We start from the raw sequence: 24,753 nt of genomic DNA, 5'->3' as shown, positions 1-24,753 counted from the left end.
ATGTAAACTCCTATAGGGTAGGAACTCTTTGACTATTGTCTCTGTATCCCCAGAACCCCCAGTACAGTGCCTGGTACATAGAAGGTCCTCAATAAAATGCTTGTTGATTGATTGACTGGCCCTTCCAGCTAGATATTCTTCTCTGCCTTGGCTTCAAAGATTCCATACTCTCTTGGTTCTCTTTCTTTTCTAATGGTCTCTCTCTCTCTCTCTCTCTCTCTCTCTCTCTCTCTCTCTCTCTCTCCCCCTCCCACTTCATCTCCCTTTCTCCTTCCCTCCCTCCTTCACTGGTCATCATCCTCATCCTTTAGTGTGGGTGTTTCCCAAATAGCTATTCTTAGACCTCCTGTCTGTCTTTTTCTACACTCTCTTCTATTACAAATGAAAATCTGAGAGTCACTTTCTGAGTAATTAATAATCAATTTATCAGTTAGGCTTAGCTATTAAGCAATAAATTGATGGTCAGTGGTTTCTCTCAAAGATCCCTAATGGAGGCACTGAATGCCTTAAATGCCCCTGACAAATGAAAATCACCCTGATTGGTGAACATTTAATGAGGAAGTGGGCTAGAATTTCTAAGCTCCTGCTGAGAACATGGCTTGATTTTGAGACTCAGCTACCTCCAGCAGTCTGGATAGGGGAATGCATCTCCATCCAGACCACTCTGGTTGGTTTTCTTCTTTATGAGCTGGGTCACCCTAAACTCTAAAGGAGGGATACAAGGACAGGGGCTCATTTCCTTCAGGTAAGAACTCACCTAGATTGGATTCTGTTTACACTCTAAAGTTGCAGAGGTTCCCAAATTTTATTTGACCTACCACCCCCTTTTCAAAAAAGAAAAATATCCAACACTCCCCTGGAAGTCTACTGTCTTTAACACTTAACTTTTTTTTAAATTTGTGTTATTTCAAACTACTACTGCCCTCCCTGGATCATTGCAGCACCCCCCAAGGGGTGGTATTGCCCACTTTGGGAACCTATGCTAGTCTAAACAGAAGTAAGGTCTCCTAGTTGGGTAGGAAGCAAGTTTCCTAGGGATAACCCTAATTAGCCATGTCCTTCCGAGACTGACCTTCCACAGGAGTTGGGTTTCAGTGAAGAAACAGAGGAGAAAAAACTTGGATCCTAATTTAATAATCAGTTATTAATATAATAAAAAATAAGTTCTCTCACTACCTTCTCTTTTATATTTATTTTATTTTTAATTTGTGGAATAAAAAAAGCATTTCCATAGCAGAGTATAATTTTTTTAAAAAGATGATTAGACATGAAACTATAAATCTGTTATGTACAACTTGCTAAGTTATCATGTAAATTTCTTTTTTTCCTTATTTTCTTCTCCTCCCCTACCCCCACTCTAGTTAATTTGGGTTTTTGTAATAGTCGAAATGTCTTATTCGCTCAAAGTTGTTCTTAAAACAATGTTGCTGTTACTGTACACAATGTTCTCTTGGTTCTGCTCATTTCGCTCTTAATTTATGTAAGTCTATCCAAGTTTTTCTAAGATCATTGAGCTCATCCTTTTTTATAGCACAGTATAACACAATCATATACCACAACTTGTTCAGCCATTCCCCAGTTGGTGGGTATCCCTGCAATTTCCAGTTCTTTGCCACTATAAAGAGAGCTGCTGTAAATATTTTTAGAACATATAGGTTCTTTCCCCCTAATCACCTTTGGAAATAGACCTAGTAGTGGTATTACTGGGTCAAAGGGTATAGACAGTTTAAGAACTCTTTGGGCATAATTCCAGATTGTTCTTCAAAATGGTTGGATTCAGTTCACAGTTTCAACAATGAACTAGTGTCTCAGTTTTTCCATATCCTCTCCAATATTTGTCACTTTCCCCTCCAATCATTTTAGCCAGTCTGATAGGTGTAAAATGATATCTCAAAATTCTTTTACTTTGCATTTCTCTAATCAATTATAATTTAGAGCATTTTTTCATATGACTACATGATTTTGATTTATTTATATATTTAAATCATAATAATTAATATATTTATATAAAGTTACATTGTTTTGACTTCTTCATTGGAAAATTGCCTGTTTATATCATTTGACTATTTATCAATTGGAAAATTACTCATATTCTTATAGATTTGACAAAATTTTTTATATATTTGAGATAGGAGACTTTTATCTGAGAAACTGTCCCCCCAGAGAAAATTACCCCCCCCCAGCAATTTTCTGTTTTCCTTCTGTTCTTGTCTACATTTGTTTGTATGAAAACTTTTTAATTTAATGTAATCAGAATTATTCATTTTATACCTCACTGTTCTCTGTCTCTTGTTTATTTGTAAATTGTTCACAAATCCACAAGGTTGATGTGCTATGTTCTTCAAATTCTCTTGTAACATCTCTCTTTATATCCAGGTCATGTATCCTTTTTGACCTTATCTTGGTAAATAGTATAAGGTACTGGTCTCTCACTAGTTTGTCTTATTTTCTCTCTGTCCTTGAACTACAATTTGTGGTGATTGTGTATTTGCTTATGTTGGGTGGTGGTGGGAGGGAGACAAATTTTTTGGTATTTACCTTTTTCCTACTTTTTTTTTAGTCTCACCAAAGATTAGGAATCAAGAGACTTGGTTTCAAGTTCTATTTCTGTGACCAAGATCATTTTCTCATCAACTAGTGGATCTCAAGAAAGTTAGCCAGCTTTTTTTTTTAAGGTGTTTACCTTGTGTGAGCACTGTTTTGTCTTTTTTTTTTTTTTGGAGGGGCAATTGGGGTTAAGTGACTTGCCCAAGGTCACATGACTAGTTTTGTGTTAAGTGTCTGAGGTCAGATTTGAACTCAGGTCCTCCTGATTCCAGGGCCAGTGCTCTATTCACTGGGCCACCTAGCTGCCCCTGTGTGAGCACTGTTAATGAAATGACATGTCATGGTGATTTTAGATCTCTTCCCAGTATGTGACCACATTCTGTCCCTTTCTAGGTAACAAGCCGCTACATCCGGTCAAGGAACTGGCTCCAGGTAGAGAGGCATGCTGTGTTTGGAGCTCTGGGCTGCAGTGTCTGGGGTTCAGGCAAGGGAGGTGTGCAGTGTTTTCTTTACCAGTGTGTCTTCTGGGTGATACCTTATTGATTGACTCCTTTCTTCTTCAGATACTGACAATTTCCTTTTTTTCTTGGCATGATAGATCACTGCCTCCCAATTCTTCCTAAATGTCTTTCCCTCTTTTTTGGTTCTGCTTTTAAACATGCAGAGGTGAGCAGTCTGATCTTAATATACTCTCGGCATCTGCATGAGGAAGCAAGGCAGGGGTTATTGTCCCCGTTCTACAGATGAAGAAACTAAAACACAGGAAAGTCATTCCCTTATTAATAATAATGATCACTCAACGTTATTCATCCCTTTACAGTTTTCAGAGTGTGTTGCAGACCTCTCTTCTCACAATAACTTTGGGAGATAGTATGAATGATATCGTTATCACCATTTTAGGGAGGAGGAAGTGGAGCCTCAGAAAAGTTAAGTGACTTGCCCATGGTCATGACAACAGCAGGCGAAGTTGGGATTGGAATCCTGGTGTCTCTGACTCCGGCCAGAACTCTCTTCACTTCACTGGCCATTTCTAGGGAGACAGACAGACAGACAGACACAGACACACACACACCTCTTTATTTGAGATGGGAGTACTTCCATCCCAATTTTTTCATAAAAGAACTTAGACAAAGTCAAGTGAATCAACTAATAGTTAACCTTTGAATAGTGCTTTATAGTTACGAAATACTTATTGTTTCATTTCATACTAATGATACTATTTTGGTTTCCTGTGAGGTAAAGCTACTACAAGTATCATTAGTCCCAGTTTACAGATGAGGAGATAGTCCCATGGAGGTCAAGTAATTTCTTTGAAGTGGAATAAAAATTTAGTGGCAAAGGAAGTGCTTGAACCCAAGTCTCCTGATGCATAGCCATGGGCACGACTACAATAATACAGAAATAGGCCATTCAAATGATGATGATGATGATATTATCTAGTCTAGTTTTCTATTTCCAGATTAATTGGGATGATTAACTAGTGATATGAACAATTCTTGGGTCCATTTGTTAAAAATCTTTGGGACCAGGAACGTCACAGCCTCTTTTGTGGTAATATTCAAGAGTTTAATTATCCCCTTAACTATGTAAAGAACGCTTATAGAACATACTCTCTGGTAGAAACCTGGCAGAATTTTTCCATCTTGTAGGGACAAAGGCACCAGGTGACTCAGATAAGGTCGAGATAGAATCAGAAATGGAACTCGGGTCTTTCTGCTTGGTGCCGCTACCCTGGGGTAAGGGTAGGGGTCTGCAGTGATTGTTTGTCTACTTAAATACTTCCTTTGTTCTCTGTGGAACTGGAACAGAGATTTCTAGACTGAGAGAAATTTGGGGAATCATTGTGATATAAGGGAAAGAGCCCTGGAACTGGAATTCAGCACACATCTGAATTCTGGCTGCCTCTTTTTGATGAGGTGATTGTGAATAATTCATTTTACTTGTCTAGGCCTCAGTTTCATCATCTAAAAAATGGAGATACTAATAATACCTACATTAGCTCACCTACTAGTTGTGTGAGAAGGCATTATAAATGGTAACTGTCAGTGTGAATTATTATTATACCTCACCATTTGTTTAATTTTATGATGCCTCATTCTCACCCTGACCTGCGTCAGAAAAAAAAAAGTATTGGAATAGGTTTGTTTTTTAAATTAAGATGTATGAAATTTAGCTTTTGTTTGGAAAGGAGGGGGCAGTAGTTGAATATTTCTTGAAATGTTTGAAGACACAATGGAGGTGTTAATGAATGCAGGCTTAGAGCTGTTGAACTAAAAGAAATAGAATCTTAGATCTTTGGCTTTTAGAAACTTGCCTTAACCATCATCTTTACGTCATCTCTCTTGCTCTATTCTCTATGACTCTCTTCTATTTTATTATATATGTAACATATAGCATGTAATCTTCACTTTCTCTATATGTTATTTTTTTTTTGTTCAGTAGTCATGGGGTTTTCTTGGCAAAGACAGTAGAGTGGTTTGCCATTTCCTTCTCCAACTCATTTTACAGATAAAAAATCTGAGATCAACAGGCTTCAGTGACTTGCCCAGGGTCACACATAGCTAGTATATGTCAGAGACCGTGTGACCAAAACTATTCCTTCCAAAGTTATATGTAATCTCTTAATTGCAAAGTTTGATGGCTTTTTCCCAATCCTTTTCCTTTTTCACCTCTCTGCAACACTTTCTCCTCTTGAATACTGTCTCCTCTCTGGCTTTTTATGACTCTGTTCTTATTTGGTCTTTCCCTTTTTACTCTATTTACTTATTTACATTTTTATTTTTTTTTGTAGGGCAATTGGGGTTAAGTGACTTGTCCAAGGTCACACAATTGGTTTTTGTGTTAGGTGTCTGAGGTCGGATTTGAACTCACGTCCTCCTGACTCCAGGGCAGGTGCTCTATTCACTGCTCCACCTAGCTGCCCCCCTTCCCTTCTTACTCTTGCTAGTTTATCATTCCTGTCACATTCACTAACTGTGGGTGGACCCCAAGGTTCTGTCCTTTTTTCTTCATACGCTTTCATTTGGTGATCTCATCAAGTCCCATAGGTTCAATTTTCCCTCTGAAGAGGACTCCAGGTTCTATATATCCACTCCCAAGGTTCTCTCCTGAGTGTCAGTCCCATATCATGACTGTTTTTTTGGATATCACAAGTTGTATGACCTGCTGGGTCCTGAAGTTCAACAGATTCAAAACAGTTTATCACCTTTCCTCCCAAATCTATCCTTCTTCTGACCTTCCCTATTACTGTCAAGGACACTGCCAGGCTTCCATCCCTCAGGTTCATAATCTCTCAAGAAGAGGAATAGTGTGGGGGCAAAAAAAAAAATCAGTAGGCGAGTTAAGTTTTAAGAGTCATCTTCATCTCCAAGGTCCCTTGTAGCACTAACCTGCTATGACATAGTACATCTGGATTTCAATAAAGTATTTTACAGTGCCTTTCACAAAGTAGAATACACTGCCTTCAGAGTTATAGTAGGTTCTCTATTGCAGCCTTCAGATAGAGACTGCATAACCACACTTTGAGGGACTTTTTGGAAAGGCATTTATCAATCAATCAGTAAACATCTATTAAGGGTGTACTCTGTGCTAGGCACTTAATAGTACTTACGTTTCAATTGCAGTAGCTCACAAGAAACAGATGATGTGCAAATTTAGAGATATCTCCACTCCAAATGTTTTATTTGTGCCTGACCTGTGTTAGAGCCTTCCAAGCTTGTGTTGGTCTGGTCAGCCACAGTTGGACAACACTGTACCTTGACTCCAGTGTAGTGATGCCATTTTGGTCCTCTTTGAGAATGAAGGACAACAACTGATCAACCAGCGTGCCAGGCATTTATGAGTTGGAGTAGATATCCTTCCAAACCCTTGAGACCCTATGACTAGAAACCAGATCTTCTGAAGTCTTCTAGTCAAGTGCTATTTCACCCTCCATTCTAGTAATTTTCCTAATTTCAGCAACTGCAGTTACCAACAGATGGAAATTGTTCAGATTTTTTTTGAAGCGTCTCCACAAGATGAACCCAAGTCTAATGAGTATGTTCATTCCTTTCCACTCCCTCTTCTTCCTGTCCTCAATTATGGGCCTTATGATGGATGATTAAAGGCCTGGAATTAATTAGGGCTGCTAGGGCCCAGCCCCAAGCCCTCTGCTTCCCATGTAGTAGGCTTTCAGTAACATTTTGTTAGATGCCTGGATTTTACATTGGTGACCTTTCTGTGTAAGCATTTCCCTGGGGATGTTAAGTCTCTCTGTGTTGTGATGACATACCTGAATTATCAAGAGACTGCAGGGTGTCCTTACCTCTCTTGACATTCCTAGAAAGCCTTGGATCCTCAATCCTGCCTTTGGCTCTCTCATTCTCATTCTTTTCACACTATTTTTTTGTGGTAAACCCATTTGAATTAGAGAGTCCCAGTCAGTTAGTGGCTGGGTTTGTAATTTAGCTTGCATTTACCATGCATTTCATATCCATTATCCTAGGAGATCCCCAACAAGAAATGATAACTGTCTTTTGTGGATTGTGAGCCAGCTTTGGAGTTAACATGACCAGGGGTTAAATCCTGTCTCTAAAATATTCTACCTGTGTAACTCTGGGCCTGGGCATAAGTCACTTTATTTCTCTCAATTCCCCAAACAATACTTATATTAGAAGCTGCAGACCTGGTGCAGATAGAGGGAATTCCCTCACTGAAGGATTCTTATATCACTGAAATCCTGGTTCCTGACAGCATTCCCATTTCATAGGTGAAGAAATTGAGACAGACTTGCTCAAGGTTAGTAGGTGAGAGAACTGAGGCTCTAGCCCCCAGACCTTCTGACTGGGTCAGACTCCTTAGCGCTTTCTACTACACCTCCCTGTCACTAATGATTCTATTGCTAGTAGAATCATTACTGGATCTGTTACCACACTGATGAAGCCAGAGAAGGCAGGGATTATATGATCAGAGCTAGAAGGGACCTTTGTTGTCATTTGGTCATTTTTTAGTCATGTTTGTCTCTTTGTGACTCTATTTGGGGTTATCTTGGAAAACATACTGGAATGGTTCGCTATTTCCTTCTCCAGCTCATTTAACAGATGAGGAAACTGAGGCAAATTGGGTTAAGTGACTTGCCTTAGATCATACAGCTGGTAAGTGTCTGAGGCCAGATTTTAACTCAAGAAAATGAGTCTTCCTGACTTCAGGCCCAGTGCTGTATCCACTGTGCCACCTAGCTGCCCTAGGAGGGACTTTGGAGGCTATCAAATCTTCTGCCCTAATTTTACAGATGAAAAAACTCAAGAAGTTAAGTAACTTATTCAAGTTTACACAGCTAGTGGGCTATCTGAGGCGGGATTTGATCTCAGATCTTTTCTGTCCCTAAGTCCAGCGACCTATCCATCATACCACTGAGCCAAGCCATGAGGGAAGCAAGTAATAGCTGAAGCCAATTGTTCTGCGAAGGGTACCACCTTCTTCCCATTCATACAAACAGAATGTTTAGGTTGGTGCTTACTATAGGGTGTCTCTTTCCACTATTTCTGTAGGGTTCTTTGCCTTGGGAAAAGTGAGAGGCAGTAAAAGTCAGATGAGCCTTCTTTGTGGCAGAGCAGTGCCTCTCTGGGGAGGTGGAGGGGCAGGGGAGCACAGCTACTCCTTTCCCTCTTGGTCTTTTGTGTGTCCCTGGTAAAATCTTGTGCTTTAAGCCATATGGTGAGTTTCTTGCAATTTTGGCTAAAGGAAGCACCAAAGGCTATGGGGGGCAGAGTTCATGTCAAATGCATCTTTGCCCTTCTGAGCCTGTCCCTGTTGTCTTAGTTGGGTCTATGTTAAGGACCCTGACAGATTCCTTCAGGGATGCATAAGAGAAAAAGCATTAATTGGCTTGGAAGTTGGAAGATCTGGGAATCTAATTTTGGTTCAACTGACTTTGGTTAAGTCACTTTAGTTCTTGAGGCCCGAGTTTTTTCCTCTATAAAAGGACTTGGATTAGGTTTTCTTTTTCTTTCTTTTGACTTTTTTTTTGAGGGGCAATTGGGGTTAAGTGACTTGTCCAAGGTCACATGGCTAGTAAGTGTTAAGTGTCTGAGGCCAAATTTGAACTCAAGTCCTCCAGAATCCAGGGCCAGTGCCCTGTTCACTGTGCCACCTAGTCACCCTGGATTAGGTTATTTCTAAAGTCCTTTTGAGCTCTTCTTTCTGCATTCTATGATTCAAACAATCACGTGATTTTTAAAGTCCTTTTGAGCTCTTCTTTCTGAATTCTATGATTCAAACAATCACGTGATTTTTCTAGGGACCCACTAGGGTGAGGCAGGCCTATTCCAGGGTCTTTGTTAGTTTAGGTTTTCTATACTGCAGGATGAGAAAAAATTTGCCAAATGAGAGAGTCAAGCTTGGGTTAATTGTTAGTTGGGTTAATTGGATTAAATAACATCTGCATATATAAGTCAATCACAAAAATCTTTTTACAAGTTATTCTCCATTGTTTTTAGCATACTGTGTTGTGTCCCCTCCCCACCCCCCATTTTCTGCTGTTTGAAAGACATCTTTTCTGTCATTATGGAAGATCAAATGTGAAGAATCAATTGGTCAATCAAGAAGCATTTGTACCAAGCACTGTGCTGCGACACAGACACAAAGAATAAAAGCGTCCCTACTGACAAGGAGCTCGCACTCTAATGATGGAGACAAGCACACATAAAAATACATAAAGTGAAATAAAATATATATTTCGAGTAATTAAATACAAGGTAGTTTGGGAGGGAGGTTACTAACAGTTGAGGAATCTGGAAACACTTTCTAAAAATTTTTTTTTCATTTAATTTTAATCAATTTTATTTTTATTTTCAGTTCCAAACTGTCCCCCTCCTTCTACCTCTACCTCTCCCATTGAAAAGGCAAGAATTATAATATCCATTATACCTCTAAAGTCAAGCAAAATATCTTTCCACATTAGCCATATTCTAGGGGTGAGGGTGGAAGTCAGAGGGAGAACAAGAAAAAGAGAGAGAAATAAATATGGTTCAGTCCGCACCCTGAGTCCAGCAGTTCCCCATCTGGAGATGGAGAGCATTTTTCATCATGACTCTTTATGAGTTGTGGTGGATTATTGTACTGATCAGAGGTACGGAGTCTTTCACGGTTGATTATCCTTGTAATATTGCTCTTTCTACGTAGATTGTTTTCCTGGTTCTGCTCACTTCACTTTGCATCAACTCACAAAAGTCTTCTCCCGGGAAGCAGAAAGCTGGGAAGCAATTTTTAGAATCAGTGTCTCTGATCAAGGCCTCATCTCTAAAATATATAGAGAACTGAGTCAAATTTATAAGAATACAAGTTATTTCCCAATTGATAAATAGTCAAAGGATATGAATGAGCAATTTTCAGAGGAAGAAATTAAAGCTATATGTAGTCATGTGAAAAAAAAATGCTCAAATCACTATGGATTAGAGAAATGCAAATCAAGACAACTGAGATAACACATCACATTTATCAGATTGGCTAATGTGACAAAACAGGAATATGGTCAATGTTGGAGAAGATATGGGAAAATTGGAATACCAATTCACTATTGGTCAAGTTGTGAAATGATCCAACCATTCTGGAGAGCAATTTGGAGCTATGCCCAGAGGGCTATAAAATTGTCTATGCACTTTGACCCAGAAATACCACTTCTAGGTCTGTATCCCAAAGAGATCCTAAAAAGGGGAAAAGGACCTGCATATAATGTACAAAAGTATTTATAGGAACTCTTTGTGGTGGCAAAGAATTGGAAATTGAGGGGATTGTCCATGAATTAGTGAATGGCTGAACAAGCTGTGGTGTATGAATGCAATGGAATACTATTATGCTTTAAGAAATGATGAGCAGGCAGACTTCAGAAAAACTTCAGAAAGACTTATATGAACTGATGCTGAGTGAAATGAGTAGAACCAGGAGAACATTGTACACAATAATAGCCACATTGTGCAATGACTGACTTTGACAGACTTAACCCTTCCCAGCAATGCAAGGATCTAAGACAACTCCAAAAGACTAACAATGGAAAATGCTATCTACAGCCAGAGGAAAAAACTTTGTAGTCTGAATGCATGCTATTTGCTCTCCTTTTCTTTTGTTGTTTTGTTTCTTCTTTCTCATGGTTCCTCCCATTAGTTCTAACTCTTCTTTACAACATGACTAATGTGAAAATATTTAATATGGATGCATAAGTAGAGCCTATATAAGATTTCATGCTGTCTTGGGGAAGGGGGAGGAGAGAATGGGGGAAAAAATTCAAACCTCAGAATCTTATAGGAAAAACATTTTTTTTAAAAGTCTTCCCAGGTTTTTCTGAAACCCTCTACTTCATCATTTCTTGCAGCATAATAGTATGCCATCACATTCATATTCCATAATCTATTAAGTCATTTCCTAATTTATGGGCACTTAGCTTCCAATTTTTTTTTATCACACGAAAAGAGCTGCTATCAATATTTTTGTACATATTCCTTTTCCTAGAAAGGTTTTTTGGAGAAGATGAGTGCTTGAGTTGCATATTACAAGATGAGAGAGATTCTGTGAAGCCTGGCTGAGGAAGGAGTGCATTCCATGCATGGGGAAGGGCTAGTGCCAAGGCATGGAAAATGAGAGATGGAGAATCATGAGTGAAGAGCAGCATGAAGGAGTTTGACCCAATGCCAGAGTGTGGAAGAAGGAGTAATGTCTGGTAGATCTGGAAAGATAGGTTGGGGCTCGGCTATATGGGGCTTTTTTAGCTAAACAAAAGGATCTGTAGTTTATCCTAGAGGCAGTAGGAAGCCACCAGAGTTCCTTCTGCATCTGTGATCCCCTTGTTTGTGTATGCCAGCTACTCTTTAGGGGCTGCAGAAGAAATAAGAGACATGACTCTTGCCAGTTACTTACTATCCTGTATGACATTGAACAAGTTGGTTAATTTTCCTGAGACTCAATTTCTGCCATCTGGCTTTGACTAGAAAATCTTCAAGGTCCATTCTGGCCCTAAATCCTATTGCCTAGGAATAAGAAATTTAGAGATTGATTTGTAGCATTAATTGACTTATTTAATGTTGTTGTTTGTCAGTCATTCTGGAAGAGGACCATGACATCAGGAAGGTGATGTCATGACTTATAAGTGAATTGGATTTAAGTGAGGCAGGGCTGTGCAAAGTCACCAGCCTCACTGTCTCCTCTGGAGCCATCTGGTCCAGTGTTAGATCAGGATGACTGGAGATGGCCCTGGATGCAGTGGGAGAGCTTGGCTTTTTTAAGCTAAGGTCTTTCCCAGGTCTCAGTTTGACTGAAGCAATGCCCATTCAGTTATTCCTCTCCTCTCCCTCTCCCTTTCCCTTTCCCTTCTTCCTTCCTTCTCTTCCCCTCCCTTCCTTTCCCTTTTCCTCTCCTCCTTCTCTGTCCACATAGGGAATCATGCTCTTACCTGCAGTTGCTCTGTCCAAAGGAATGTAAATTTTGATCACTGAAACCTCAAAAGATAACTTGGGATTTATGGGCTAGATTTCTTTCTTAAGAACCATGCCTTAAACCCAAATCACTCTGGCTCTCATTGATTGGCCAACAGTACGTCCCAGCCCAAGCCCACAAGGTCATTGTTTGGGCCCTCATTGCTCGATGACTTCTTTAATATAGGAGTACCTTTTATGGGCAAGGTCCTATGCTTGGTACTGTGGGAGAGTTAAAGACAAATAAGACACAGTGGCAGCTGGCTTAAAGGACCACACAGTCTAGTGGGTAATATAAGACTTGTATATAAATAACTATGACCCAAGCGCTATAACAGAGGTGTAAACAAAAGCATTTAAGATTCTTAGCAGGGAGAGGATTCATCAGCTGATGGGTGGAGATCAGCTTCAGGTAGAAAGTGCACTTGAGCTTGGTCTTCAGGACAGGCTGCACTTTGACACCTAGAGACAAAGCTGGGATGGGGTGTGTGTGTGTGTGTGTGTGTGTGTGTGTGTGTGTGTGTGTGTGTGTGTGTGTGTGTGTAAAGGAGTAACAAGGAGGTAAATCTGGAAAGGTAAGTTGTCATAAGAGTAGGACAGAAGCTGGATGTCAGACCTAAGGACTTTTGGTTTAATTAGGCTTAATAAAAAAAAGTAATCTTAGAAAAGACTTCACATAGTTAAGTCAGGTCAGGGTTCATGTTAATGACTTGTACTTATGTGATGCTTTAAGATGTGCAAAACATTTAACATTCATTGATTCATTTGATCCTTACAACAACCTTATATTATTATGATCCCAGTTTTATAGATGAGGAAATTGACTTGTCCAGGGTCACACCATGAGTGAGCATCTGAAACAAGATCTGAATCCAAATCTTCCTGACTCCAGTGTTTGATCCACTGTCCTGCATTGCCTCTTACTACAGAGCTTGAATTTAGAACCTAGGTCTCCTGGCTTCTCAACCTATGACGTTTCCATAGTTCATGAAATGAGATAGTTTCTAGAAATGAGTGGTTTAGGAAAATGAGAGACTCCTAGCACCAGGCAGGCATTGGCCTTGGTACAGTACAGTACTACATAGCTCAGTAGAATGCTAAACTCCAAGTTGGAGATGGCTCTGCCACTGGCTTTCTAGGTGACCTTGGATAAGTCACTTAACATCATTTTTCTCTTCTCCCAAATTGAGGGAATTGGACTAGATTGCCTAAAATCCCTCCTGCTCTAACTCTGTGATCTTACATATCTCCTTGTGTTGTTAGCAAGCAGATGGCGCTTCATGCTTCAGTGATCTTTCTTGTGGACATGGGCATTTCCTTCCCCTGGTGCGGATCAGAATCCATACAGACCTTCTCATCCTGTGTGATCTTGTCCAAGTTTCTCCTTTAAACCTTCACAGTGCTCTCACCCAGTGTCCTGGAGGCCTTCTGCTGCTTCTCTTTAAGTTTTGGTGCTACCAATGTAACGTCTGAGTTGTCTTTCTTCTGTCTGTCTTTGTTGTTACCTGACCAGCCCTCCACTCCGTAGGTCCCACATGTCCTTGATAACACCTTTCACAACGTTGCTTGTATATGCTTGTGTAGCATTTCCCCACCTCTGCCAGTACCAAAGCTGTCAATGATCACACCCTACTCGCATCTACTATGCATCTTTCCACCTGCATTTGGGACACTTTTGAAATTGTAGTATTTCTTAATTCTCAGTTGTGTTGTATTGTTGGGCACCAAATGGACTTGTCCAGTAGCAAGCAGCTGAGGATCTGTAAGAGCTCTGAGCCATTTCCCTGGTGATCTTCTAGTCAATTCCTGGCACCCACCCATATATTTTACATGTACATGTATGTGTGTACATGTATACATGTATGTGCATGTGTGTATATATATATATGTGGGCAGCTAGGTGGCACAGTGGATAGAACAGTGGACCTAGAATCAGGAAGACTCATTCTCCTTAGTTCAAATCTGGCTCCAAACACTTACCAAACTATATGACCCTGGGCAAGTCACTTAACTCTGGCCTCAGTTTCCTCATCTGTAAAATGAGCCGGAGAAGGAAATGGTGAACCACTCTTGTATCTTTGTCAAGAAAACTCCAAATGGGATCACGAAGAGTTAGACATGACTGAAAAACAACTGAACAACAGTGTGTGTATATATGTGTGTGTACATATGTACACATGTGTGAATGCATATATTCATATGTATGTGCCTGTAGACATAAGTGCATTTATGTATATGGGCACGAATAGGTATTTCATGTATGTGCATGTGCTTATGTAGTATGTGCATACACATACATACATACACACATAAATACATGTGTGTGGACTGTTTTTTAAAAGCCAGTCTAGTGTTTGGTAATGAAAGATCCATAAGTGAAAGCTAGTCTCCATGTTACTTTGTTAGATAAAAACTGCTTCTGTGTCTTCTGACCAAGTTTTCTTTTATTTCTGGAGAGATACAGAATATTTTTACCCAAAGAATGCATATTTCTAGATATCTGTGCGTTCACTTAAATGATGTTACTATCGAGAAATGATACCTTAAGTACAATTGGATCTAGTCAAGCAATTTCAGCTCCTGCCTCATTTCAGGGATGAAAATGAGGCAAAGTAATTTCATTTTGTGACTGAAGTGATAATGCAAATACCAGGGGGTTTTAATTCGGGTCTAAGTAGAATAATGGTTAATCATTTTTGTGCATCATTAGTTATATTGCCAGTTAATGAGAGACTTCACATTTCTCCCGTCTGGATTTAGGACTTCATAAATCCTAGGATCGTAGATTTAAAGCTGGAAGGCACCTCATAGGTCATGTAGTTGGACCGTCTTATTTTACTGATGAGGAAACTGAGGCCAGTGGAAATCAAATAACCTAATTTAGCTCATGCAGCCAAAAGTAGTGGAGCCAGGATTGAAATCCAGGCCCTCGGATTACATGTATCTTGTTCTTTTCACTGTACCATGCTGATAAGTTCTAGTCCTATGTAAGTGTTTATAAATGAAGAGTGCACATGGGAAGTAATTAATTGCAGCTTGTTAATTAAAAAACTTCTATTCCTGAAGAAATAGGAGGTTTTCAGGATTTAGCTACATGAATGCTGCTTAATGAACTCATTTCATTAAGGACTTGACAGTGTCCTGTCAAGGGGGATGAATCCAAGTAAGAAAAAATAAGACACGGCATGTCAAAGGGGAAAATGATGTTAGTACATACACCCAGGAAATGGGGATCAACTCCCTTAAGTAATGAACAGTGCAACCATTTTCTCTTCCATGCTTCTAGATGGCTTGTTTATGGAGGATGCAGCTCCAGGAATCTAGATAGCATTTAGACAGAGTTAGGAATATCTTAGGTGCTAAGTACTTTTAAAGTTAATGTCACAGGGAAACAGATTATTAATACCTAAAAGAGTTTGTCTGTCAATGGAAAGGGGTTACTTTGGGAGGTGGGGAGATTGCTGTTAGTGGGAGGATGTTTATTTGGAAACTGAATGGTGAATAGAATGTTGAAGATTATTCATACTTAAGCTAAGGATTGAACTAAGTGATCTCCAAATTCTTTCTACCTGTGATAGTCTGTTTCTGGTGTTCTTATATTCTGTTATCTGTGGTCCCTTCTGGCTCAGTCATTCATCTAATAAATCTAACAGCAGGTAGCACCCTGTTACTCTAGGGTGTTCCTTGCATGTTGTGCCTTTTAAGATGATGTGATCATTCAAAGGGGAAAAAATCCTGCTTTAATGGATAGTTGGGAGACCTAGTTTTTGTAGAATTATAAAATTTTAAGAGTTGGGAAGGATTTTGTGATTGAGTCCAGCCTCTACTCAAATCATGAATCCCCTACAACATTCACAGCTCTACCATTAACTAGCTATGTTATTTTTCAACAAGCTCCTTTCTGGGCCTCACTTTTCTTATCTATAAAATGGAGGGCATATACTCTAATATTATACCATTCAGTAGACCTATAGGTCTGTGTGATCTCAGAAGGATCTAATCCAGCCTCTCACTTCCTGTATAAATGGATAACATGAACCTTTCCTGACAGGTGAACAGCTAGCCTCTGCTTGAACACATCCAGCCAGTGAGAGGGAACTAAATACTCTATGAATCAACCCAGCTCTGATTGTTAGGAAGTTCCTTACTATATTGACTTGCAATCTGTCTTCTTGTTACTTCTTTTTCTGGGCTACAGTTCAGTACTCCAGAGGTGTGGAGGGCAAATCGAATCACTTTACTCCATGGCAGCCCTTCACATACTTGAAAATAGTCATTTTGTCTTCCTCAAGTTTACTTTGCTTCATGCTAAGCCTTTTTGATTTCTTCAGCCATTCCTTATGTGACATGATTTTTAATCCTCTCACCATCCTTGTTCCCCCACCCTCCAGACCCCTTCTCTGCCCCTTTATTTAGAGATCCAAAACTTTTTCCAGCCAAGAGCTCTGTATTAACCTCCTGAGGCCCCATCCTCAACATATGGCAAATACATGTGTTCCTGGGGCCCTCTAGCCTTGGCTTGTCCTATATAGGCAAGCCGTTGCCATCTCCAAATGGACTAGTTACTTACAATTCCTCTTCTCGACAGGAGCTATTGGCAGCTCTGAATTTTAGGAGTTTAGGGTTACTTTTCCTTTCACGCTTTCTAGTTTCCCAGCTGAGAAACCACCCTTCTCTCTCCCTTCTTCCCTCTTTTCCCCACATACTTGTGAGAAAAGTACTTCAGGATTGGCCACCCCAGCATTCCCTCCTTCACTTCCCCTCCCAGGTCTGGTCCCTTGTCTCACTTTTTTTTAAACACAGAGTCAAGCTCTATTTATGAAACATTCCATTTAATTTTATTACCCTGATGCTTTCCCCTCTGCTCCTTTGAAGTGTAAGATAGCATTTCCTTCAGAAAGACGGCTTAAAGGTTGAAATGGAGCAAAAGAGATGGAAAAGGTCATGTGTTTAGTATCAGGCAAAATCTGAGGACGGTGCTTGCTGTGCCCTGAAGGAAAAATGAAACTTAATGAAGAATTTTATTGGGATTTCATTGCTTTTCTTCTTATATCTCAGATCTTTGCTCTCTTGTCCTTAAACATCTAGCCCCATCTTTTCCATCCCTTCCCCATAATCCCCCATTCCACCTCCCACCTATCTACTGTCTTCCTGGAAAGTTTCCCAGCCCTTTCTTTTTTTGCCTTGGGACCATGAGGCTATAATGCTGGGAGAGTTCACTTCTAAAATGATCACCTTCTCCTCCTCCAAAGCCTTACTGGGATCTCACTGAACACCCCCAGCCTCCTTTCAGTAGGGGACTATGTGTCACATCTGAGGATGTACTCAGTGAGTGAGTGAAGTCACTTAACCCCGCTTTGGATATAAAGTAAACTCTTATCTGGGGTGTTTGTCTTTGGTGGCATGTTGAGGCTCAAACATCATTTCCTGCAGTGCCTAATGTTTGTTGTTTTGTGAGGTGGGGGGTAATGAAAGTTTGGAGAGAAGGACAGAGAAACATAGCTTCGGTCAAAGGAGCAACTGCAACTCTTCACCCAGACAGGACCCATCAGGATCGCCAAAGACTCTCTAAATGGAAAGGTCAATATTTAAAGTCTCCAATACCACAGTTACTTCAAGTTGGGGTGGCAAGGAGGGAATTAACAACTGGAGAAGAGATCAGGAAAGGCTTTGTCTAGAAGGTCATGTTTCATCTGTGTCTTGAAAAAAGCGAGAGATTCTGTAAAATGGAGGTGGGGAAAGGAGTGCATCCAGACATGAGGGATGGCCAATGCAAAGGTACAGAGTTACGAGATGGAGTTCTACATGGGATGAACAGAGTGAAAGCCTTTGGCTGGATTGTAGAGTACGGAAAGGAGAAATGAGTATGCTGAAGCTGGAAAGATAGGGCAGGACCAGAATATGAAAGGCTTTGAAGCCAGAGTAGGTCATCCCAGAGGCAGCAACAAGGGAGATGGTGTGGACAGAAATGGCAAGATTTGCAAACTGATTGGTTATTGAGAGGCATGTGTCATAGTGGATAGAGTAGTGGGCTTGGAGTCAGAACTCCTGCCTCTGACATTTAGTAACTTATGATCCTGGGCAGTCATTTAACCTCTATGTGCATCAGTCTTCTCGTTTTAAAACAGAAGAGTTGAATGAGATGGCCTCTTTCAGCTCCAAATCCATAATCTTATATGTGAGATTTGAGGACAAGTAAGCATTTGAACCCTCTGAAGGATTAAAAATATGATGGTACCTTCATCAAATTGGGGAGTTGAGTAAAGACGTGGGTTTAAAGGGAAGGAGGACTCTTGTTTTGGATATGTTAGGCTTGAGATATCTATGACATGTTGTTGTTCATTCAGTCATGTATGATTCTTCATGACCCCATGGACCACCTGTCCATGTGGTTTTCTTGGCAAAGATACTGGAGTAGTGCGCCATTTCCCTGTCCAGTTTTATGCAGGCAGGGTTAAGTGACTTGTCCAGGGTAACACAGCTAGTAAGTGTCTGATGTCATATTTGAAGGTTGGTCTTTCTGACTCCAGGTCCAGTGTTATGACCACTGTACCACCTAGCTGCCCCTATGTGTAGCATATACAGTTGGAAATGTCCAATAGGCATTAAGTGATGTGAGATCAGGCCAGAGATTGGGCCCTGTGGGAGGAACAGCTTCTTTTTTAGGTTGATTGCTTCCTTTGAGGGCAATGAGATTATCCTCTGGATTTGGTTGGTCAGGAGGACGAGGGATTTAAAAAGCCCTAGATGGTGTTCCTGGCATTTATCAGAATTCCTACTCCCTTGAAGAACTCATTCCGACTCAGCCTGTTATCCTGGAAAATGCCAGGAAGAATCTTCCCTCTGGGGAGAGAGGATCAGAGTCTATTTGTGAATTGCATCCTTTTAATATTTTTGCTAGTAAATTTATTTTAATTGAATTTTAAGGTCCCTAATTGTTTTCTTGCATTCTCCAAATTAATGGACCAAGCTGAGCTAAGTCAGGTCAGAACATAACGGACATGTAGATGATCCGTCGACAAACACAAAACAACAGGTACCAGGCTTGGCGCTAAGAGCTGAGGCTATAAAGAAAGGCAAAAGTCAGCTCTGCTCTCAGGTCTCTCATGGGGAGATAACACGCCAACAACTGTACAAACAATATCTAGCTTTGTACAGGATCAGTGAGAGGTGATCTCTAAGGGAAGTCTGGGAAGGAAGATGAGGAAGTACTGTCCTGACAAAGGTGGGAATGTAGCTTGGAGGCTTGGCAGGCTGGATGAAGTGGGAGCATTCCAGGGATGGGGCATAGCTAGGGCAAAGGCTAGGAGTCAGGAGATGGAGTGTTGTATTCCAGGAGCAGGATGTGGAGAGGAGGAAGGTCTGAGGAGACTGGCAAGGGAGGAAGGGGTTGAGTTATGGAGGACTTCAAAAGCCAAGGAGAGAATTCTTTTTGGATCCTTGAAGTAAGAAAGTGTTATTGGAGTCATTGGAGTATGTTGAAGAGGGAAGGAGATATAGTCAGTTTTCTGTTTTAGGAAAATTAATCTGACATTTGAGCAGAGGGTGGACCAGAGTGGAAGAAGACTTGAGGCAGGCCTACCTACCAGCCAGCAGGCTATTATAACAGTCCAGGTGTGAATTATTGGGGGCTTGTACCAAGGTAGTGACAAGAGGAGAGAAAGGGTATATAGAAGGGCATGGTAGGCTCTAATGAGGGGCAGGTAGGTGGTATCGTGGATAAAGGACCAGGTCTGGAGTTAAGAGGACGTGAATTCAAATCCAACTTCAGGTGTGTGACCTTGGGTAAGTCACTTAATCCTGTTTGCCTCCGTTTTTTCATCTGTAAAATTAGCTGGACAAGAAAATGGCAAACTATTCTAGTGTTTTTTGCCAAGAAAACCCCAATGGGGTTGGAAATGACCAATTGACACCCCCCTCAAAAAAAGGGGAGTCTAGTGAAGGTTTTTTTTTTTCTTTTTGGAGGGGAGAGGGCAGGGTGATTGGGGTTAAGTGACTTGCACAAGGTCACATGGCTAATAAGTGTTAAGTATATGAGGTCGGATTTGAACTCAGGTCCTCCTGACTCTAGGGCCTGTGCTCTATTCACGGTGCCACCTAACCACCCCTAATGAAAGTTTCTTAAGGGCATGTTTGAAGGCAGTAAAGAAGGAAGCAGTTGCTAGGGAGAGATTGGAGAGCTGGGCCCAAGATCTTTGTCTCCTTATTCTTCATGTCAGTGTTCTTCCTGCTGAACTTCTCATTATTTACAATTTAGTTAAAGCACTTCCATGTAGATCTCATTTTACTGAGCCGTTCTCAGTTACCTCCCCTAAAGTCTTAAGTGTTTGGAGGTGATCCTAGGTTCTTTGCCAGTAGAGAACAAGCAGGAGGTCAGACCAGGTTAGGACAGTTTCAGGTTAGGACCTGCTGCTCTGTTTTCCGAGGACTACCTTACCTAATGAGAGGAGCTCATCACTATAGGGTTGCCCACTTTTTTCAAGCCACAGCAACTCATGTAAAGCAGCCCAAGGTGTGGAGGGATTGTTAACCTTCACGGAAGGGGAAGGAGAGAGGAACAGCAACAGTGATGGAGTCAATGACCCCTGAAGTAGAGTGATTATTTCTAGGGTATTAGATTTTTCTCACAAGGTAGACTGTAGGCTCATGGAAGGCTGAGGTTGTGTCACTTATTTTTAAATCTCTTTTTAATCCCTTTCAGGGCATAATGGAGACACTTAATTTATTGATTATTTCTAGACTCACAGAATTTTAGTTCTGGGGGAGATTTTAGAAGAGTGGTTCCTTAACATCCTTTTCAAGTATATAGGTACCCATTTGAAAGGGGAAAAAAATTTAGAAGGATCCTAACATGATATTGTTGTATCATTCATATTCATCGATTGAGATAATAAATGATGACAAGAAGTTACTAAGAATTCAATGACATTTAAAAATTTTATTAATCATAACAGCATTTGCATGTATTTAAAGATACTGATTATATATTTTGCAAACTGAGGCTCAAAGAGTTTGTAATGTGCTAGAGGTGAGTTTATACCCAGGTCTTTTCCTGATTGCAAGTTCATTGTCCTTTCTACTATACAATGCTACTTTTTATGGATTTGTAGACCCTTTGCGATACATCTTTGTCTGCCCTTTCTCTCAATCCTCCAAGTTCCATGGGCCACTGGTTAGAAAGCACTGTCTTAGTCCAATCTCATTTTCCACATGGGGGAATTAACTTTCTCAAGGGAACATCAAGTTAATGGCAAGATTTAAACTAGAATCCAGACAAATGGAGAGATATTGCCCATGATTCATTTCACATGGTTTTTCCTTTTTTCTTCTTTCCCATGTAGCAGACCAGTTCGGGGGACTTCAGAACTCTTCGGAAGGGACTGTCCCCATATCACTCGGAGTCACAGCTCTCATCGTTGCCGCAGTACCAGGATGCCTTGCAGAATGTAAGAGCCCTCTGTGCTGGCCAGCTGGGATGGGGTGATGGGTGGGCCTGGAGTGAAGCTTAGATGAGAAGTGGAAATTACACTGGAACCCCGTGGCTTAGTACTTTGGGATCTTTACATCTCCCCAGTTTGCCACATGCCTGCTGTGTGACTTCTGGGCTTCATTTTGTTCACCCCTATTATGAGGGGCCTTGGGGACCTCTAAGGTCTGATAGAATTATGGTGCTCTCAGGCTAATGGAAATTTTTCACAAATGGACAGAATACTTTCTTCTGAATCAAGGAGGTGTTATTACAACATGTGACATGACATAGTCAAATGATTTCTGGATTTTTGATCACAAGGCTCCCTGTGAGGTTCAAATCCTCATGGGACCTTAGGGAAGTCACAACACCTTGATCAGTTTCCTTTTTATCATCTGAAAAATGAGAGGATTGAGCTAGATGACCTCTAAGATCCCTTCCAGGCTGAGTATATAGGGCAGGCAGGTGGCATAAGGCATGGAGTCAGAAAGATCTGAGTTCAAATCCAGCCTCAGACACTCACTCTGGACAAGTCACTTAACCTCTTTCTACCTCAGTTTCCTCATCTACAAAACAGGAGTTCTTATAGCTCCTATCCCATAGGATTGTTGTGAGGCTAAAATGAGGTAATATTTATAAAGCACTTTGCAAACCTTAAAGCCGTATATAAATATTATCATGGGACTTCTGGGTGGCTCAGTGGATAAGAGTGCTGGGCCTGGAATCAGGAAGATCTGAGTTCAAATGCAGCCTCAGACACTTACTAGCTATGTGAACCTGGGCAAGTCACTTAACCTCTGTTTGCCCCAGTTTTCCCATCTTTAAAATGGGAATAATAATGGTACCTATCTTTTAGGGTTTTTGTGAGGATAAAATGAAGTATTTGTAAAGTGTTTTGCATCTGTTGAAGTGCTCTATAAATGTTAGCGATTACTACTTGTAAAAGATTACAACTTGTGCTGCTATTAACGAAGAGAGACACCCAGGATATGATGTAGCGGTTACTGATAGGGTGCAGCAGATTGAATGCTTCATTTGGCATTAAAAGAGCTGGATTAAGGTCTTGGCTCTGCTTCATATTGACCTTTGTGACCTCGAGTAAAAAAACTTCCCTTCCCCGGGTCTTCTTTTCATCCTATAAAACAAGGGTGTTGAACTAGATGACCTCCAGTTTCCCTTTTGATTCAGTAGGCTCTCATTCAGGATCTGCTGTATTCAGGGTAAGGATGGTCAGGGGGTGCAGTGGACAGAACGTTGGGTCTGGAGTCAGGAAGAACTGGATTCAGAGCGGGCCTCAGACGTTTCCTAGCTGTATGACCCTGGGCAAGTCATTTGGCCCTGTTTTCCTCAGTTTCCTTATCTGTGGGAAATGGCAAACTATTCCAGTATTTTGCCAAGGAAGCCCCAAATGGGATCACAAAGTGGTAGTTACACCTGAAAAATAGCAGTACAACAACCCTGATGTACTGGTGCATGTACTCTTATCGGTTATGATAGAGCATTCATTAAGTGCTTACTGTGTACCAGGCATTTTGTCAAACTTTGTGTGTGGGTGTGTGCACATACACACATGTGCACAAACACACGTATGTGTAGACATTCATGTATATGAACGTGTATGCATTTGTGTATACACATATGTATGTGTGTGTATACTTTTGTGTATGTGTATGTGTATGTATTCCTATGCTAGGAAATAGAAAAAAGATTGTCTTCAGCTTCTCGCTTTTCTCTTTCATGCATGTAGAGAGTGGCAGGGATCTTACAGGTCACTGAGGCTAAGTCCTTCCCCTGAGGGACATTGTTCATGTGTGTGCATGCATGCACATGCATACACACACAGGCAGGGACAATCTTGTTAGTGTGTGCGTGTATACAAACACACGTTACAGGCGTCCTATATAGACACACACACACACGTAACAAACATATAGAACAAATGTGTGAGTAGGGATTGTCTTGTCCACAAGTGGCAGGTACGGTATGCTCTGCATGTAATCTGTGTTTACATTATACACACAGGCACATGCATGTTGTAACACATGTACGCATAGTCCGTACAACTGGGAGTACTCTGGGGATCCGCACAATGTGTTTAAACAACAGTTGTCAATAAGAATTCAAAAGGAGAACAGATTTCCTATGAAGGATCCATTCAGCGGTTTGGAGGCCTTTTTAAATATTAGAAGAATAAAAAAAATAAAAATGAGAAGAACAGCAGCAACAATGGTAGTAGCAATTTCTGCCTGTAGAACAGTGTGTAATTCTAAGGCGTTGTGCATATGTTCTCTCATTTGATCCTTGTAACGCCCCGGTGAGATTTGTAGTGCCGTGTTGTCCTCACTTTATAGCTGAGCAAATGGAGACCCAGGGGGATGGGATTTGCAGAAGGCCATGGATACAGCTGGTGAGTAGCAGGAGGAAGACCTCCTCTATAGGCCCCCTGCCTCCTGCTACATCCAACTGCCCAACCATAATCTAGGGAACTCCAGGTGCTGGGCACATAGCCCCTGCTTGGCTCAAGCCAATGACTCTCTCTGGTTGGGGAAGACCAGCCTTAAACCTGAAATAGCCAGGGAACTGGGACTAATAACGCAAGTGTTCCAAACCCTCCCATGTGAATGAGTGGGTCAAGTCACTCATCTGTGAGAGGACACATATTGCCTCTGGGTTGGGGGGTAGCAGAAAGTGGGGTTGAACATTTGGCAAGGGTGGGGAGAGAGTCTGGGGAATACTGCAGCTTTGCAGAGGGGTATGGTGAGCACTGGACAGATAAAAAGGAACAAGGTACTGGAAAAAGCTTTGGATAAGGAGTGAGGAGGCCTGGGTTTAATTCAATTCAAACATTTTTAAAGTACTTCCATGTGGAAGGCATAGGAACAACACAATTTCTGCCCTTAAGGGACTTATATTCTTGCTAGTGGGTATAGGAGACTGTGTATGCAAGTAAATGCCAAGGACGTGGAAAATGATCCAAAGAGGAAAATAGTGCTGGTAACTGGAGGGATCCGGGAATGCCCCCCCAAGCTGTGCTTTGAGAGGGAATTGGGGATTCTTTGAGTCAGAAGTGAAGGGAGAATGCTTTTCACACACTGTGGACCACTTGTTCAAAGGCAGGAGCTGGATTTCTTCATCTGTAAAAATGAAGAATTTGGACTCAGTGACCTGTAAGATCCCTCCCCAGGTCTAATAGTCGATAGATAGATAGATAGATAGATGATCTATATCTATCTATCTATCTATCTATCTATCTATCTATCTATCTATCTATCTATCTATCTATCTATCTATCTA

The 24,753-nt window shown here is 40.9% G+C and overlaps 1 protein-coding gene across 2 annotated transcripts in view; it reads left to right on the top strand.

Annotated features, from left to right (window-relative positions):
* The window catches only part of LOC138173930 (coiled-coil domain-containing protein 85C-like), a 190,458-nt gene that overhangs the window by 147,922 nt on the left and 17,783 nt on the right, over positions 1-24,753 (top strand). For both annotated transcript variants that reach the window (XM_069103992.1, XM_069103991.1), the window contains exon 3: positions 21,332-21,436. In XM_069103992.1, the coding sequence (XP_068960093.1) occupies positions 21,332-21,436 (105 nt within the window). The remainder of the gene's footprint in view (positions 1-21,331; positions 21,437-24,753) is intronic.

This window comes from Petaurus breviceps, unplaced genomic scaffold, assembly GCF_028583685.1.
Source record: "Petaurus breviceps papuanus isolate PSGF00001 unplaced genomic scaffold, PetGlider_PUasm1.0 67, whole genome shotgun sequence".
In the NCBI taxonomy this organism is placed as follows: Eukaryota; Metazoa; Chordata; class Mammalia; order Diprotodontia; family Petauridae; genus Petaurus; species Petaurus breviceps.
The sequence above is the reverse complement of the archived record's forward strand: the minus strand, read 5'-3'. Positions and strand labels throughout refer to the sequence as shown.